The 17,826-nt window shown below is 35.3% G+C and overlaps 1 protein-coding gene across 3 annotated transcripts in view; it reads left to right on the forward strand.

Annotated features, from left to right (window-relative positions):
- The window catches only part of LOC110997920 (E3 ubiquitin-protein ligase HECW2), a 71,558-nt gene that overhangs the window by 19,500 nt on the left and 34,232 nt on the right, over positions 1-17,826 (forward strand). For all 3 annotated transcript variants that reach the window (XM_045630246.1, XM_045630247.1, XM_045630248.1), the window contains 3 exons: positions 15,150-15,251; positions 15,335-17,440; positions 17,519-17,663. In XM_045630246.1, the coding sequence (XP_045486202.1) occupies positions 15,150-15,251; positions 15,335-17,440; positions 17,519-17,663 (2,353 nt within the window). The remainder of the gene's footprint in view (positions 1-15,149; positions 15,252-15,334; positions 17,441-17,518; positions 17,664-17,826) is intronic.

Here is a 17,826-nt window from a genome sequence, read left to right on the forward strand (position 1 = left end):
CATATGTGTTCGAAAAAACCGATAGTCGTAACAGCCGATGACGTTGTTATTAAGGACTAATAAATCAGCCGGGTTTTGGTCAATATACCCGGTGTGTCGTACTAAACGCTGTCCTCGCGTGTATACAGTCAAAACGGTTTTGACTGTATACATAGTTTAATAGTTTTTGTAAAGTTACATTTGTTTTTTGCGCTTCGATACTGTCGATATTAATATTTCTCGATCTTCCTGCTTCGAAACCGGTTTTTATAATTTATTGATCGTTTTGTTTATGGCGCTATTAATGTGGAAATTGTTGAGGTTCTTTATATTGTGGTTGTGAGTTTAAATGCCTCATTGTCTAGGCAAAATTAGGCTTCTATTTAAAAAAGAGAATAGCAAATTAAATTCTATTCTATTAGTATTTATTACATTGTTCGTTTAAATATGTATTCATTCTTTATAAGTATGCATTATTATTTTAAGACCTAGTGACCCTTTTAGGCAAAATATACCTGTGTCAGGGATCTTCGTGCAAGTACTAGTTTAATGACAATGGCTAAATAATGGTTTTAAAGTGAATCTGACAATCTTATTTTTGTCTAACATACTAAAATAAGGTAATGTATTATTTTTTTCTGGGTTGTAGTAATTACTGACAAACGTGTCGTGTTAAAGTAAAATCTATATATCAACATAGTAATGTTATTATAAACGAGTAGATTCATATAGTACAATTGTAATATCAGTTTTGTATCACGGATTTTGTGAATTTAATTTCAGATACTTAATTATATAAGGTATAAGGATTGAAATTTTGAGTTCAAATAAAATTACATACATATGTGAGGTTTAGTAATTTATCATCGATGTTCCATAGTTTGTTAGAACGGGGGCGGTTGCGTCGGAGTCTTAACTTCCGTCTGACTTGAGAATGTAGTAAATTATACAGGAAGATAAATATTTAAGGGCAGTTAGTTTAACAAAAGGTCCATATTATTTTCTATTAATTTAGACACGTTTTATAAAAGAACAATCCCACATTAATGTGCTATTTGCTTCCCATATGCAAGAGTCGGAGTCTGTTTCTGAACGTCTATATTACAAAATATTATTACAATATGTAACAGGATCTCTGAAGGTTTTATTTATAAGCCTTGATCATTTGAATTGCGGGTTAAATATATATATTACTCATTGACAAAAACTCCATTCACAGTCCAATGACGTAAACGAGAAAATATTGTTTACGTAACTAGCAGTGTACACTTCCCGATTGCAGCTAAAAGCATTATGTAAGTGTATGCAGGTTTTTATCGTATTTTTTTAACTAGTTTTACGCAGTTTTGTTAAATATCATATCTCGTATCAACTGCAAAAAGTGCCTTAATATAGAACAGTTAAAACAACTGCTAGAGACAATTACATGTATGTAATAAACATTTATTTGTCTGTGACGCGACAGACAGTTGCATGTGCTGTTTCAGCGTAGAGGAAACAGTATGTAGTCTTGGAATGCGTGGCTCTGGCTTCCCAACTAATATAAATCCTTGGAGCAGTGAGGTCGCTCGGTAATACCTGCGAAGTGTTCAGGAAATTTCTGAACGTCTGGAAGAAGCTAGGTTTAATCACCCAGGACTTATAGTTTAAGTACGAAAACTGAGTTCACATTAAAAAATTTATTGTTGAAATTTGTCTTTCTGGTGTATATTCTTAAAGCGTTTGTGAAAATCTAAAATATTCATGCATTCAATGAAGCAATGATACAAATGCATCTGTCCGTGTGATTTACATTGTAGCCTCAGCGGTAATAGACGTATACTTTACACAACCACAACATTCCTAGGACGTGTTGGACATACGACAAACACCCACCATTATGTTTATCAATCACGAAGGATCGATTTGAACGAGATCAATAAACACGAATTGTGGGCGACGGTCGTCGAACTGCGCGGGCGCATGCCAGTGGTGTGCTCTAATTTAATTTAACAGCTTACCGCTGCTAAGAGACGACAATCCGCTTCCCTGTCAACAACGTGTTACTTTACTGGTACACAACCATTAAATACCGGATTAGATTTGACGGGGGCTTAATTCCGGAATCAGTGGATGCATTTTGATTTATGGCTCAAAGCCGTCTAAATCTTTATTTATTTAAAAAATAATACAACGTTAATGTAAAATTATTCACTAAAATAATGAATCCTTTCTTTTGCTTTAATTTATGTTGCGCGTCGTGGGTGGTACTGTCATGTCGGAATCATGTGTAGTTAGTGACTTTATAAAATATTAATGGTAGTTTTTGTACGAGATAGGTTTTTGAGTTTGAATATAGGCGCGTGATTGATTGCCAACTAACTTAAGAGAATTGCAAATTGGTTGAATATAAGCGCATGATGAATTTCAGAACAATTAAAAATGCTAATTAATTTATAATGGCAGACCGGATCTGCAAGGATGGTTTGTGTCACCTTGAGTGCCGGATGCCGCCGTGCTGTCGGAGAAACTATTGACCATCAATCGTCTCGCCATATATTATGAATGTCTTAGCGGCTGCAATTCCTTTTTATTTTACGAGCGTACACGTCCGCTCTATATGACCTCGACCAAGGCCAATGCTTCTTATATCATCGATTTACAGCGATAACCATCTTGACGTCATTAAAGCTTAGTCAAATTGTAACTGAGGTTCTATTATATATGTGGTGTATAAATTATCGTTTTAAGACGAAGCAAAGAAGTGGGCGACGCCTACGATAATGGTCCTCACTTTAACGCATGTGACAAATGCTCATTGTAGGTATTTTCTATTTCTGTCCGGCAAATTTAAATTTATCTTTCGTTTCTTTCAGGTAAATTCTTGGTTTCAAACTCAAGCGTCCGGCATCTTAAGGTCAGAGTGATAAATGAATCAAAACGTCCGTTCGTGAGTTATTAAATTCAAGATTTCCGTTATATTTGTACTCTTTGATGTAATGAAATCGTTAATGTTTTATTGAAACCTATAGGTTTAAAGACATCTTTATATAAATCACATTCCCACGCCTTTACATCCGTTTGCATTAGTTCGTTTAACGTGAACTTTCTGTAACTTTCCAGGATACAGATTATGCAGTTGATGAATTAAGCATTAGTTAAGCTTTTGACCAGTAGCTGGTATATTTTTATAGGTATCGTTTTGAAATGTCAATCACTGGCTACAATTCAATTCCCTAAATTCACTTTCACAATTAACTTATATTCATTCACACACAATTGTGACAATTACACTTTAGCTATTTCGTAACACTAGTTATTTCCGCATCCGCTATTGTGATGTCCACTACAATTTAATCATCTCTCAAGTGAGGTATTAGGGCAGTTTTACGAACTCACTTATCAGTTGTGTAAATTTTATCTCTGTCCTACTAAACTTAAGGTCGAAAATGATTTGGTATGTTTGTGTTGCCTTTGATGTAGAACGGGAATATCGACAAAGACGGATGTCCGGTGCCGGTCAGGATTTGTTTCACACGAACCGACTCCTCGGGATCGTCAGATCAAGACGATATTTGTTAGAATATATTGAAATATCTATGTAAGATGAAGTTCTTTATAATGAATGTCTTATCTTTCAAATACTACAAATTTCGACATGGTCATAGATGAGATATTGTGGTGGAAGTCTTAGTGGGTCATAAGGACCCATTTTGATTACTGTTTCATTGATATTTTCATCATCTGTCATCTGCCTTCTGTACACTGCTACAACAGTAAGGGTATATATATACGTAGTATTATTGGCTTAGTTATTAAATGCCATAAAGATAACACATAACTCATGTATTATTACGGAATCGCTAGATTATCAGGATACAAATATTACCTACGATGTTTACCGAAAGAATGAACGTCGGTCCGTGAAATAAATTTATGAATGTGGCTAAAATCCTTCCGGTCCTTTTTATGTGTTAAACTGTACGTGCTTTCAAAGCGCTGCCGTGTTTGCCGACTGGTCTGTAAATATTTGTCTGCGCGTTTCCGATTTTTCCATAGTTTTTTTTTAGTTGCAAGATGCATCATATTTTCTTTTTGTTATTAATCTCTTTTGAACTTGGATGTCATCGATAATTTTCTGGTTTCGTTCTACGTAGCTACGGTTAAATTGTTAATTTGTTCAATAAATACATTTTGTTCACACGAAGAACAGAATAATCTTTGTTCATCCATGTGACATAGGTTTTTAACTCTTCACGGACTCTTTAAGAGACACTTAAGAGCAGACTTATTAAGGACCTATTGTCATTGTTCCTCACTCTTGCACTACAGCTCTTCAATTGTTTTTGTCAAATGTATCTTCATAAAAATACCGTCTTAACGGCTTGTAGATGTTTCTGTCTCGATGAAGTAACACTAATTGTAATAAAATCTTGGAAGAATGCACCCAATTGTGTCAATATTCATATTTTTCATGAACAGCTCACGCACCGTTACATTGTTATTCGGACTCTTTGCATACAATGCCCATAGGCCGCGTTTGCGCAACCAACGAGGGCGGATGTGACGATACGACGTGCCAAATTATGCGCCTAGTTGTCTGCTGTAGATCGTTTAACGCCTGCTCTAGATGTTTTAGAAATTTAACGGATAAACCACGGATTCGGTGTTATAAAAATGCTAGAAAGATTTCGTTATAATGTTCAAAACGAAAATCTGAATGATTTTATGTATGTACCCTTGTTTGTCGAAAACTTTTCCAACTAGGAAACACACATTTTTTTAGCACTCTTATCTCACCGCGATGGGTCGTGATGCTTATTTGTCCCTCAAATCCCTGTTAAAGCTAAAACTGTGTTCAGCCTTGGCACGTCAATAATTGACCACGTTCGGCCAACCGGCACTTGACTTCCGCCCCCACTATGTAAATCACAACCTAGTTTGTATTGCGGTTCGTGTACGTCCTTGGGTAATACTATTTTAATATGAATTATGTGGGATTCATAGGTATATGGAGTTACGAAGCATATTAGCGAATTATTAACGGCGCTAATTCTTACATTACTTAACATGTTATTCTTTTGAGTTTTATAAACAATTTTATAAAAGTCGGATTTCAATTATTTAGTTAAATTAATTGGACTGGACGGACTTACCTAGTCTAGGAGGACCAAGTCGGATTCATGTATGGTGAATGTCATGAAAGTGGATGGAACGACAGAGGCATGTCAAGAAGGTAGTTGTGATCCATGGTTTCTGTACCCCTCCAGGAAAAAGGCATGAAGATAAAAGAATAAATAAAATAATTTTCTAGCGTTATAATAGACAAATAAATAAATACAGTAACAGCTTAGCTTAGCTTGGGAATATTTTATTATTTAAAAATGTATTTAAACAGAAAATATTAGCGAAATAAATATTTAAAAATATGTAATAAATTTTGACTGTTATACCATAAATTTAGGATGAATAAGTTATTTAAATCACCTAAGAGGATATCAAGGTTCATATACGATTTCTGTAATACGATGCATTACCCGAAGTCACGAAGTCACGAAGGCCTAAATGTGATAGGTTTACGACATCGCATGTTGGCAGATGTAAGGCGATTTCCAATTTTTAAAATTAGCCACTGAACTTTAATTCTTCGAAATATTTTCTCACCCAAAGGAAATTTCATTTTTAAACCTTTATTAAGTAAAGTCGTAAAGTGTATAATTTCGCTTTAGCTAAAGTTACTTTTAGCAGCTCTAGAGATTGAAACGGCAATTTCAGTGAATATTCGATTAAATATTTCGCACGTTGTATGAGCCGAACGGAAATGAATCTTGCAATGAAGATAAATCAATTTCCTCGCATAGACAAAGAGGCTTATCATATGAGAACCGAACGTTCTATTTAGCAGACCACAACAGAATATAAAACTGTGTGCTCAGGTTTCTCAGTTGATGGTTATGGTGAATCACGAGGTGATTAACGTATATGTATTATGTATATAATCTTATATATTGATCTTTATCTTCAAAATACAGTCCAGTATAACCCTTTACGACGACATCGTTTAGAACAACATACCGGTTATATTGACCAAAATCAAAGGTCCCGGCTAATTTCTATTGTATAAGGTACTTAATAACAACGTCATCGGCTGTTACGACTATCGGTTTTTACGACTAAATTTGAGAAGTCCCATCGATGTCCTTATAATACATTTTGACTGTATACACTATTAAGTAACTTATATTAACCAAATAATTAGTTAAATGATATGGATTTCGTTGGTTTTATTGATTTATCTAAACAGTTATCTGTTATCAAGGTCACATGTTATTATTAGATTTAAGGTTTTTACATTGAAAATTATTTCCGGTTATCTCATGTCAGGTTTACAAGTTGGAATAATTTATCAATAAAGTTTTATTTCTTAATCTTTGGTAAGACATAATGAATTAAATTCCACTTAAACAATTTAAATACAATAAGAGGTGCTCTGGATAAAATACGGAATTGCTAAATATCTTCGCACGGCAACCATTTTAATTTCAAAATTGTGTCTTGCTTCATCATTAGCACGAAATGTTATGATAAAAATAAATGACTTATTAAAGAGAATCCAATGCGTTTGCAAACAGCAATTTTTTTGCGAAACCATTGTTTGCTGATTCACACGAAATTTCGATGTGCACTAAAAGCTGTCTCGAATATTCTATACGTGAGAACGGAGTAGCATTAGTTATAATTAAATACAAACGCGGAAATCCTTCAGATTAGATCGGATATTTTCTACGAAGTAAAGGAATTTGGCTCTATCAAGTACCTGACCGATACCACGTAGTTTGATTGCCAAAATTTTTAACAAAAGCAGGAAGTGCGTGCGAGAATTCAATAGTCGCGATAGTAGGTGCAGAACTACTTAATGGAAAGTAATTAGTTATAAATATATAGTGATGAAAATATAAAGATATTTTGAAACTGCCGTAATAATGAATAAAGAATTTGAAACAGGAAACATCTTTGTTGATAGCTAGATAGAACAGCGGATAATTCGAAAGCAATCAAAGTTTGCGTATAAATTTCAGATCGTTCCAAAGTCTAGGAAAATGTATCAACTTAAGGTCATGTAACTCGAGCAAGATTTTGGTGTTTTGTATTCATTCCGCAGCGGGTGAGGTCGTTCGTCCCGGCTCTTGTCTGATCATAGCTATTCTTTTGCATACCGCTCGCGGAATCCCGATTCTCTTTGCGTAGTATTAGCACATAGACGATAACGTTGAATGAATTTTTATCTTATGATACACATTTTCCTACAATCATTTTAAAATTGCGATCATGTGTATGGGAAATTGTCGTACATCAAACGCTACGACGTAAAGCGTGGCGGTTGCGTCACGTTCATGAACAAATTTATTTACACAATTATGTAGACTTCTACGTTGTTTGGGAAAGCTTCTAGCTTCTAGCTTTTTTCAAATGAAGGCCAAAAATATACGTAGATCAAGTGATACATTGCGAAACTTCAATAAAATCGATAAGTACGTCATAGGGGCACCGAAATAGCCACAGATCATGCGATAATATTTGTGAGAAACAATTTTCTTGATGGACGACTTCGCTACGATGAAACAATATTTATTATGTGTCTGAGTCTTTTATATGTTATTAAGTTTCTTATCTGTTAGCCTTTATAGTTCTACTATGTAACTGCTAATAGGTAGAACATAGTTATAATATGTAACTGTAATAATAAATGCAATAATGTTTATCAAAGAGGAATGTTTTTAGTCCTTTTTCAAAGGTTTATTCTGCAGGTTTTGGTATTGTTATGACTTGTGTCTAATAATTATTCATACAACCTAAATCAAGTTTAATAATTATTTACTAGAAATCAAACTTAAACTTTTATTGATTCATAATAAAATTGAGTTTTAATAAAAAATAAAACACATACGTATCTTAAGAAATATTTTTTTAAATTAATTAAAAGTTCCTTTATACTTTTTGGTTTATATTCTTTTTGAATATCGATATTTTCTTTTCGTTAAGTCACTCATCCAAATAAATAGTGCTATCTTCCGCGAGAGTAGGTTTGAATTAGTTGTTGTTGAATTATTCAGGTCTTAATTCATCACCAAATTAGTGATAAATAATTCAAATATATACATATAAATTGATAATTCAAGATAAGGATTACTATAATCGTGCACATTTCAACCTACATACACCTCTAGAAGGTGTATATGGAAAAGTAGTTCAATGAAATTCACCATTTTGGTAAAAGCTGTGTTAATGTTTTCATTGTTATTACTCGTTTCGAATACTGTGCAATACAAAACTGATGTATTGTAATCGACCGTGGAAAAAAGATAAGGATTTTAACGCTCTCATTTTTATACAGAAACATGAGTAACATAAAACTCTGAGCCTGAATTTTACGCTACGTATAAAACCATTCAAAAACCACTGTTTTGGAAGATTTGTCGTCGTGGTTTATGACATTTTCCTTTGAAAAATTGTAATGTAGAGGGAGGGTTAAACTTTCCGAGTTTCTTGCCCGTTCTTCTCAGAACAAGGCCTGGTAGTTTTGCGAACGGATGGCGTAGTGTTGCTCTTAGGCAACTTTTCTAAACAATCTTGCCATTCATAAGCATGCACTTTTGATTTGATCCCTGGCACCAATGGACTTTCTATGTCTATTCCATGTACGAAAACATCGTGAGAAAAGCGGCTTGCCTTAGACCCAAAAAATTGTGTGTCAAGCTATGATGTCAGCTGTGATCAGCTATCACCTATTTGCCTATAATATCGACAAATGATCATGAAACGGATACAGAATGCTGATGCCCAGATCTAAAAAGGCTGTATCGCAACTGATTTATTTTTAATCAACCTTTCAAAGTTCTTTTGTGCAAATGGGCATAGATGACGGCCAGTTGTTAAATAAGCAAATGCAAATTTTCGCGCTTTCCTTGACTCGTACTTTTTCAATAAGTCGTTAGGACCTAACCAGTATGTAGGTGTCCGCAAATATGAATACTTGCTCAATTTGACATACCATTTACCTTATTACCTAATCTGTTTAACATATCGTACCTGTTTGCTGCTGTGGGCTGTATGACCAAACAATATGCTTGTAAACTCAGAGAGTTAGCTTACTTAACCATTTCAGTACTTAGAAACTTCAATTTGTAGGACAAACAAACCTAGATAATGTCGATTCTAAATTAGAATAAAAAGTGTAAGGCGATTTCGACGGCTAGTTAAACACCGCAACCTAAGAAGATTGGCGCGATAAACAATGTATAATATATACAATATACATAGGCAAAACCGTTGATGAAGACATCGTTTAGACTTAGAAGATACCAGTTATATTGACCAAAATCAAAGGTCCCGGCTGAATTCTATTGTATTAAGTTATTAATAAACGTCATCGGCGGTTACGAATATCGGTTTTTACGACCAAATATGAGTAGGTATTTTAAAAGTGTTAATCATGTCGCATAGTCTACAGTTACTTTCAACAGTTAAATTGTATTGTGTCACACTCACCGTGTAGCTTTTGATAATAAAACAAGTATAACACAGACGAGGTGTTATGGAATGTCGTGCCGCCAAGGTGCGCGGGCGTCTATGAATGGCACCCCCACCACGATCAATAAGCACGCGCCGATCAATCGGATATGGTAATTAGAACAGGGCGGTATTCATGTTAGAAAGTATAGTAGTATATATGTAACATGACAAATATGTTGTAAAAATTCAAACGCTTTGCCTACTGTTGGAAAGGGAAATGATATGTTTTTATACTTGTCACATCGGGCCCTCATGCGGAGTGAGATTGTGCGTATAGGCGCGTTATTATTGATATTCAAGTAAACCTGGCATCGTACAGTTGCAGAGAATACAAAGAGAGCCGGAAAGGTGGTAAAATACAAGGCGCATGACATATATATTGATTGTGAATAAGATTTATTTCAAAGTCCAAATTTGGAAAGTTGTAATATTTCTAAAGACCCATAGTACATACTTTCAACACTTTTTATACAATAAAAATGTTTATTGTTTCTCAAATTTTACATTAATACATGAGTATGAGACAGCCCCCGTAAGTAGTCAAGAGACGTTTGGAATATCTCTTTTTGTTAAAAGATTTTAAATCCTTTAAAAATGCATAGATAAATATTTCCTATAATTTCTACACTCATCGTTTATCAATGAGAATGTTGCGTAAGTGCAATCGCCTCATTTCAACAATAGCATAATTTATTACATTATCAAGTGCCGGGTTGATAATTGACAGTTAAATGCTCCCATTAAAGCTTGATGTAATCGAATCGGGACACGTAAAACATCCAGTTTATATCTTATCTTGATGGTAATTTTATCGCTAAGTTTAAACTTGAGATGATCCAAGACGAAAGGTTGAATGACTCTTGACGCTTATCGCTTGTCATTCGTGATAGGTTTATAGAATTATCGTTCACCTCCTTCATTTTCTTAGATCTTTTGTGACAATTACCGCCTAACTTAAACCCCCTTATTCATATAGAATAAGTCAAATTGCAGCGTTTTGATAGAAGTCTGAAACTCATCTGTCTCTGGTTATCATAGTGTGAACAGAATTTGAAAGAAAGAGAAAGAGAACTTTAGATATAGTGTAAGACTAATTTAGTATTTATAAATGTGTAACGTGTGTGTAGCTCAATAATGTTTAACAGAAAAACAACATAAAATCGCCGAAACAAAAAAGATTTGTGAATTTAGCATATTTTTAATGCCAAACTATAGATTTTTAGTTTGGCTAGCCTGAAAGACATTATAAGTATGTACGTATTTGTTTCTATCCTTTCAAATTGTATAAATAACTTTGTATCTTATTTAGATACAATAATCTATTCAATTCTCGTGTTCGCGTGTCGAAATTCGGCGCAATAAATAAATGATTTCTCCGAAGCCTAATAAGTTGCACTATTGGCATACCATATCAGACGGTACCAAAGATGGTGATAACGGGCGATTCCTTCGCGTTCCCTACTTGGTAACCAGCTCCTTCATATATGGCAAGTGTGTGGTGGGCTTTACCATAATAAGCCCTTATCTAGAGGTCAGCTTGTCTGCCACCGAACGCAAGAGATAGTAATATTTAATTCATTATTTGCCGTTTCTATTATTACAGTTGAATTAAGATTATAAATGAAACAGTGGCTCGACAACCTTTTTTTAGGTTGGAGCAATCAATTTAATAGACAAGTAGGTGATCTGCCTCCTATGACTGACACTCTCCGTCGACTTTTTGGGTCTAAGGCAAGCCGGTTTCCTCACGATGTTTCCCTTCACCGTTACGAGCAAATGTTAATTCGCACTCAGAAAGAAAATCCATTGCTGCGTATCGAACCTACGACCTCATGGATGAGAGTCGCACCCTGAAGCCACTAGGCTAACACTGCTCTGAATTAAGATAAGTTACGTTTATTATAGATTGTAAAATAGATATGTGTAATGGCTGTAGTCGTCTTTAATTTTTCCCATTGTTTATTAATTAATATATATCGTATTTCTAGTGAACAATTTACTTAAAGGATAATCTCGTGTCGCTTACATTTTATTCCGCTCACAATAAACAATTTACGTCCATCCGCATTAAATTAAGTTTTGCATAAATTATTGGTCATTCATCGATACAATGCTAATAAATCAAGTGTAATGAATCAGTGCGTTTAGCAGGTCTATAAGGTATTCTAGAATAGCGATTAGATAATGAGTCACAAACGAACTAAGGAGTATTTCTTAAACTTTGAAATGGTATAAATTTCCTAGAAAATAAGCTATTGAATTTTAAGTATTTCCCTGGGTAATCGACCTTGGGAACTACTTAAAATTTTAGGTGATAAACGATTAAATTAAAGATGAACGATGTTGATATTAGGAAATAATTAACAAAGGAAATTATTCTGCCGATGATTAATTAAAATTGGAACATGTTTATCTCGGAAGGCACAAATGGGTGTTATATCATTTTAAACACTGAATATCCGGTGCCGGTCTGAATGTTAAGTGGTCTATAGTCGTTAAATGAACCGGTCTTTTAATGGCCTGGCTGAATTAAGGGATTCTAAGCGAATGGGTTAAAAGAAAAGAATTAAGAATTCATTGATTAAAATTGTATTCATACTAATCGTAAATGTTTTGAATTGTAATAATTCTCTAGTCCAATGTATGTTTACTAGAAGTTTCTCCATTTCCTGCATTATATGTCATTAGGACCTTAAAACATATAGTTTATACATATTTTACCTTAGTCAAAGTTTGATATACCTATAACCGGATTAAATGGCTGAACCTCATATAGCCACATCTAAATATATATGGAATTTTTTTATTTTATAATGTTTTTTATTTAAAATGGAATAAAAATATAATATCTGTAGTTATGTTTCAAACCTAAAAACAATAAATACATTAATAAATCAATTGCTTTTCACTTCGAATTTAAAAGGCCGTCTTTGCGTTCAGTATTAAATTTAATTAATTTGAAACATATGTATAATATAAAGTTATTACTACTTGTTTAACGGCCTTTTGGTAATGTTACCGCTGTTAACAATAGTCACCTGTGTTAAATCTTTCGTCAAGTCTTAATAGGTGAGGGAAGATCGTGTGAACTGCTATCGTCGTATTGTAACCGCGTAGTGAAACTGTCAAATCGTCACTTCACTAATGGGGATCTGTCATCGGCTCGACCCCTTTAAACTCTCGTTTCCTGGCGTCCAAATGTTATTTCAACGCGGATGCTCTTAAGTGCTGGAAATAGTTTGTTGATAAATTCCTTTTCAACAAATGCGACGTGTCAATTGGAAGTGGGACACTGGACAAAGGATTTCTCTTACGTAATATTTCATAGAAATGTGTTCGATTTTGGTGTCAATCAAACTTAAGTCTAGTTTCAAGAGCTGTCAAATGGTTTTTTCTGTATGAAATTGGATATATATGACGGCGCTCTAGGCGCGATTGTGGCGCAGTCAAATTAGATTGAAATACATTTTTCAATATTACATTAAAATTGGACTTTATGATGCTACTGGTCTGTGGGGAAAGTGAAGCGCCCGCGTCGTAGGATTCGAGGTTACAGCAATGATCAATTTTTTATGTTGAAAAGATCATTACGTTATTATAGTTCGATAGTGATATCTCTAAAATACTGTTAAAAATAATGTACAAATTAAATGACGCGTAAATGAAAATTATATTCGCATTACCGCCACGCTCTGTATCCGCTGTCAATGAAATTATACTTGATTAGTCCCAAATATCAAATCTATATTGTTATAGCGAGACATTTGACGTAACAAATTTGTTTTTTAACTTCAAAGAAGCCGATTATCACAAATAAATTCTAAAGAGGTTAAAACTTTACGTAGGCGTTACAAGGGTCACAGTGACCGACGTTTAACTATGCTCTTCCTGTCGATGTTCACATTGTTCACAGTTCGGTATTTTAATTACGTGTTTTTAACTGAATGTGTCACAGTACTACGCAGAAGAGGGTATTTGCATCATAGTTTCACTTTCCTTCCTCATCGCACGTAAACTTATAAAAATCACAACAACAGTAAAGACTGTTTTGGTGTATTTTTTGTTCCTTATAATGATTTGTTTTAAGAGATTTGCGTAAAAACATTGTACCACAATATATTGAATTAATTCAGTTCAATTTTCTGTACAAATAATATAGCTTTTCTGATACCTCATTAGGGTAACAGATTCTATTTAAACGTCAAAGATAATCTATTGACGTTATCCCGCCACCGTTTTTCATGTTAACCGCAAAATCCCGCGGAAGCTCATCAGTTGATCTCGTTGTATCTGTGGTATCCTCCGGAAGTGTGCGGATGTTACGTCACCGCCGGAAATACACGCCCTCTGTGTCACCGTATGTCGTCACCATCGTCACTTGACTAATCACCACGTCTGGGGGGCGGGACTGTTAAGAAGTTTTCGCTTGTTTGTTGTCTATACCTACTGCCGACAGTGAAGAAACCGTCATGAAAACGGTTACTGATAAATAATCTCTATTTTTATTATTTTGAAGATAAATTGTTATACATTAAACATTGAACTTTAAATAGTACTTTTATTACCAAGGCACGCTAAAATACATTTAAAAAGCTCCGTTTCAGTTGCATTAATCCCGTCTCTGTAATATTATGATGGCTTAAGCTTACAGCAGGCGGGAAATGACAGTAATTAAATATTATTCAGTGCGCATACGTGCTTAACTAACAAACGATGTGCCTAGCAAATGATTGAAATAAACAGCTGCTTATAAAAAGTAATGGTGATAATCAGTCATGTTATACTGATGATTAAAAAACCATATGTTTGAGTTAGTTGATATAATGAAGTTCATTTTTATCCTTAGTAATAATTTCGTATACACACGTTTTCAGATACTTCGTCTTCATTTCCGCAGCCTATTATATTATTATAAATTATATCCGAGCTTGTGAACAAAGTTTAATGTTTGACGTAAACATCCACCCAGACCATATTTACGAGCGCACCAAATACTTAATCAACTGCAGGAAGATGTTAACCATGCGCCGATATTTATCCAATCAAAATATGTTAATTCTAATTCGCTCCCGTTCGGATCCCAGCGCGGTATTAATTTGCCTCCTCTGAAATTTATTGGCATGTCTTTTCAATTAACTGACAATTCGGTGGCTGCGATTATTTCGCATAAAATGTGCGGGCGACTCCCGCATCCGGCGATTAAGTCTGGCGCATAAATTGTGTTGCGCCTGCGCCGAACCGTGCGTCCTACGCCTTGATTTTTGTTAGATAAAAAATGGAAGGGTTTGCCGCAGTCTGTTTCTTCATCAATGCGATCGAATTGTTTGTTTTTGCGAGTCTTCTGCACCTGTGCGTAACCTTTTACTTTTTGTTCTCTCTGATACCCGCGGCTAGCCGTATCTATATTAGATTTTTTGTTGTCGTTTTTTAATAGACACATAGTGAAAAATTTAAATAGTCTTTTTATCTATTCATTAAATTGTATGCGGGCTTTAATTAATGGTGATTGACTTATCACAGTTTCCGGAGCGGGTGTTGATTTCTTTGAAGAATGTTTATTGATAACGCTAGTTTATGTCATGAATATAATGATAACAGTGTCAATTATTGATTTACAGATCCCGCAAGCATCGCCGGTATCGCCAGGCTCGTGCCGGCGACCGGATGCGACACTGGGCACATAATGTGGCTGCTTGATGAGCCCAATCAACCTTATGAAGGTAATTATTTATGCTTAGCAACACATATTAAATTTCCATGTAAAGTAACAAAAAATCTCTAACACATCCTTTTTCAATTTCAGATTGTGAGCAGCTCCTCTGTTTTCGTTATTACAATGGTGAAGATGATGAGTGTGTGGCTGAGTCATCCTCTCTCCCTCATCGAATCAAAGTCGACCTCAAAAAGTTACCTCATCGACTCAAGGAGGGTATCTCTAGAAAGAGAAGTGGTGATCACGTGTCACCCTTCTCATACAATAATGAAAGCTTTGAAATGAATTCAGAAAATAGTCCAAGGATTGAACGTGTTACTCCAAATCAAGATATTAAGCATTTGAGCGAAGATGTTAATAAATGCTCAATTAGTTCTTTAGATAGAAGCGGGAACTCGAATCTCGACCCTGCAAAATGTGATTCTAGTAAATCTCTAGTTAGTAATCTAAGTAAGCAATCTCCTCTAAATAGTGAATCTCCCAGTAATATTGACTGTAAGCCAACATCGTCAGGCGTAAAAAAGAAGTGTCCACCACCTGTCGACACCGGAGGCGGCCAACCGTTAAATGGCGTTAAGAAAAAAACTAATTTAAATGTAGGTTTGGAATCACCATCGTCGCCTGATACAGAGTATTATAAAATCTGGTCGCCTCAAAATCCTTGCAAAATAATGAAATTTGTATATGATGTCGAAGGTGCTAATATACCTAGCGATGCCCAAAAATCGCCGGTTCCGCCTTTACCACCAAGACAATCACATAAACCGTTAGAGCGAATGCATGCTTTACCTCCTGCAGTACAACGGCATAGGAAGCCGAAAAAAATAAGCAAACCTGAAGATGCTTTTACTTTTGAATTAATTGATACGGATGAACAATTTTTTACTGATAAAAATATTTCCAACTCATCTGGTTTACAAGGTAACTTGAATGATTTTAAACCCGGTGAATTCTTCTCCGGAAAACAGCATCCTCTTGCCAGCGTTGCAAATATTAAAGAGACTCAAAACGTAGCTCCATTAGCAACACCGGAGACAGAAGGCAGTTTATGTGAATCGACATTATCATCTGTAAAAGTATCAAAAATAGAAGACGACAAGAAATTAAATATGGTACCTGAAGGCACACCTAGTGTAAGTAGAAAAAATATTATGTTTATAAAAGATATAGGCCCCGATAACTATATAACCACAACCTTTGCAAGAAAAGAGAAGGATGTAGTAGATGGTTTTCATTTAACACCAAATCATGCAAAGTCCGAAGAAAAGGCTCAACATACCTTTCTCAACGATATTAGTAATAGCACTGACTTCGAAGATGATAACAGAAACCAGATTGAAGAAAAAGAAATAACCATCAAAGGTCACAAACCTCTGACTAGGCAAAATTCTGGACGAGCAAATACACCTACAATGATGACAGCGTTTCTTAATTCGTCTCATATAGATGGCCCTAGTCGGGAAAGCGGAAGCAATAGCCCAAATGGTGGTAGTTCTTGTAACTCATCACATTCAACGTCTCCTGTAGAAGAGGGGTGTAAAGGAATGCCTACTGTGGGTACTTTATTGATGAACCGTAAATATTCGTGTGATAGTTCTACTCCTAGGCATTCAAGTTTACCAAGACACCTATTAAAGAACCTTGGCTGTGAATCTACTCCTAAACATTCCCCGAACCGGACGAACTTTTTGAAAGATAATCCGGAGAGTCTAGCACGACCGCATCCAAGGGTTTTAACCCGTGTTGCAGCCCTAGCAGGCACGGCCGTACCGCAGTGTCCTCCTACTCCGACCCATCACGCTAGAAGGCCGCGTCCTCTTCCACCACCGGACTTACATCCTCCACCGATACAGAGTATCGAGAATCGGCATGATACTTTTGAAATGGTTGAATTTACTAATGAGTTAAGAACGTCGGAGATAAGATCTCCAAACTTAGAATTTATGAACAGTAATCATTTTACAATAGTTCATGCAGGACCACCTGATGATGTTGTATTGAGGAGACCTCAGCAAGAAAATGATGACAATGATGATAATGACAATGCTGTAGCGTCACCGACACCTCTAAGGCATATGGCTGGAATAAGACTACCTTCTATACCAGAAAGAGCGTCACGGCAGATGGCACTAACTGGAGATTTTCCTGCTAATATGATTGGCGGGATTATTGAATGTGAAGAACCGTTACCTCCTGGTAAGCATCCTTCTAAGCTGGCACACACGATATAGATTTGTTATTTGTTTTGGTTCTTATGTGAATTAATAATTTCAGGGTGGGAAGCGCGTATGGATAGCCACGGTAGGGTTTTTTACATCGACCACATCAATCGGACGACCACCTGGCAGAGACCTGCAGCTAATGGCAGCTCTCCAAGGTCACCTGCTCCAGAAATTCAGAGGAGGCAGCTAGATAGAAGGTAGTTCAATTTTCATAATACAGATGAAGAAACAATTTACTTATTCTATATTAAAATTACTTTCCTGTATTACCTGAGTTTTTATACATTTTATTTATTTATTTATTTACACTTCGTTGCTAAAGAAACATAAATAACACAATATATATATAAATTACAAGGG

Source organism: Pieris rapae, chromosome 11 (genome assembly GCF_905147795.1).
Source record: "Pieris rapae chromosome 11, ilPieRapa1.1, whole genome shotgun sequence".
Classification (NCBI taxonomy): domain Eukaryota; kingdom Metazoa; phylum Arthropoda; class Insecta; order Lepidoptera; family Pieridae; genus Pieris; species Pieris rapae.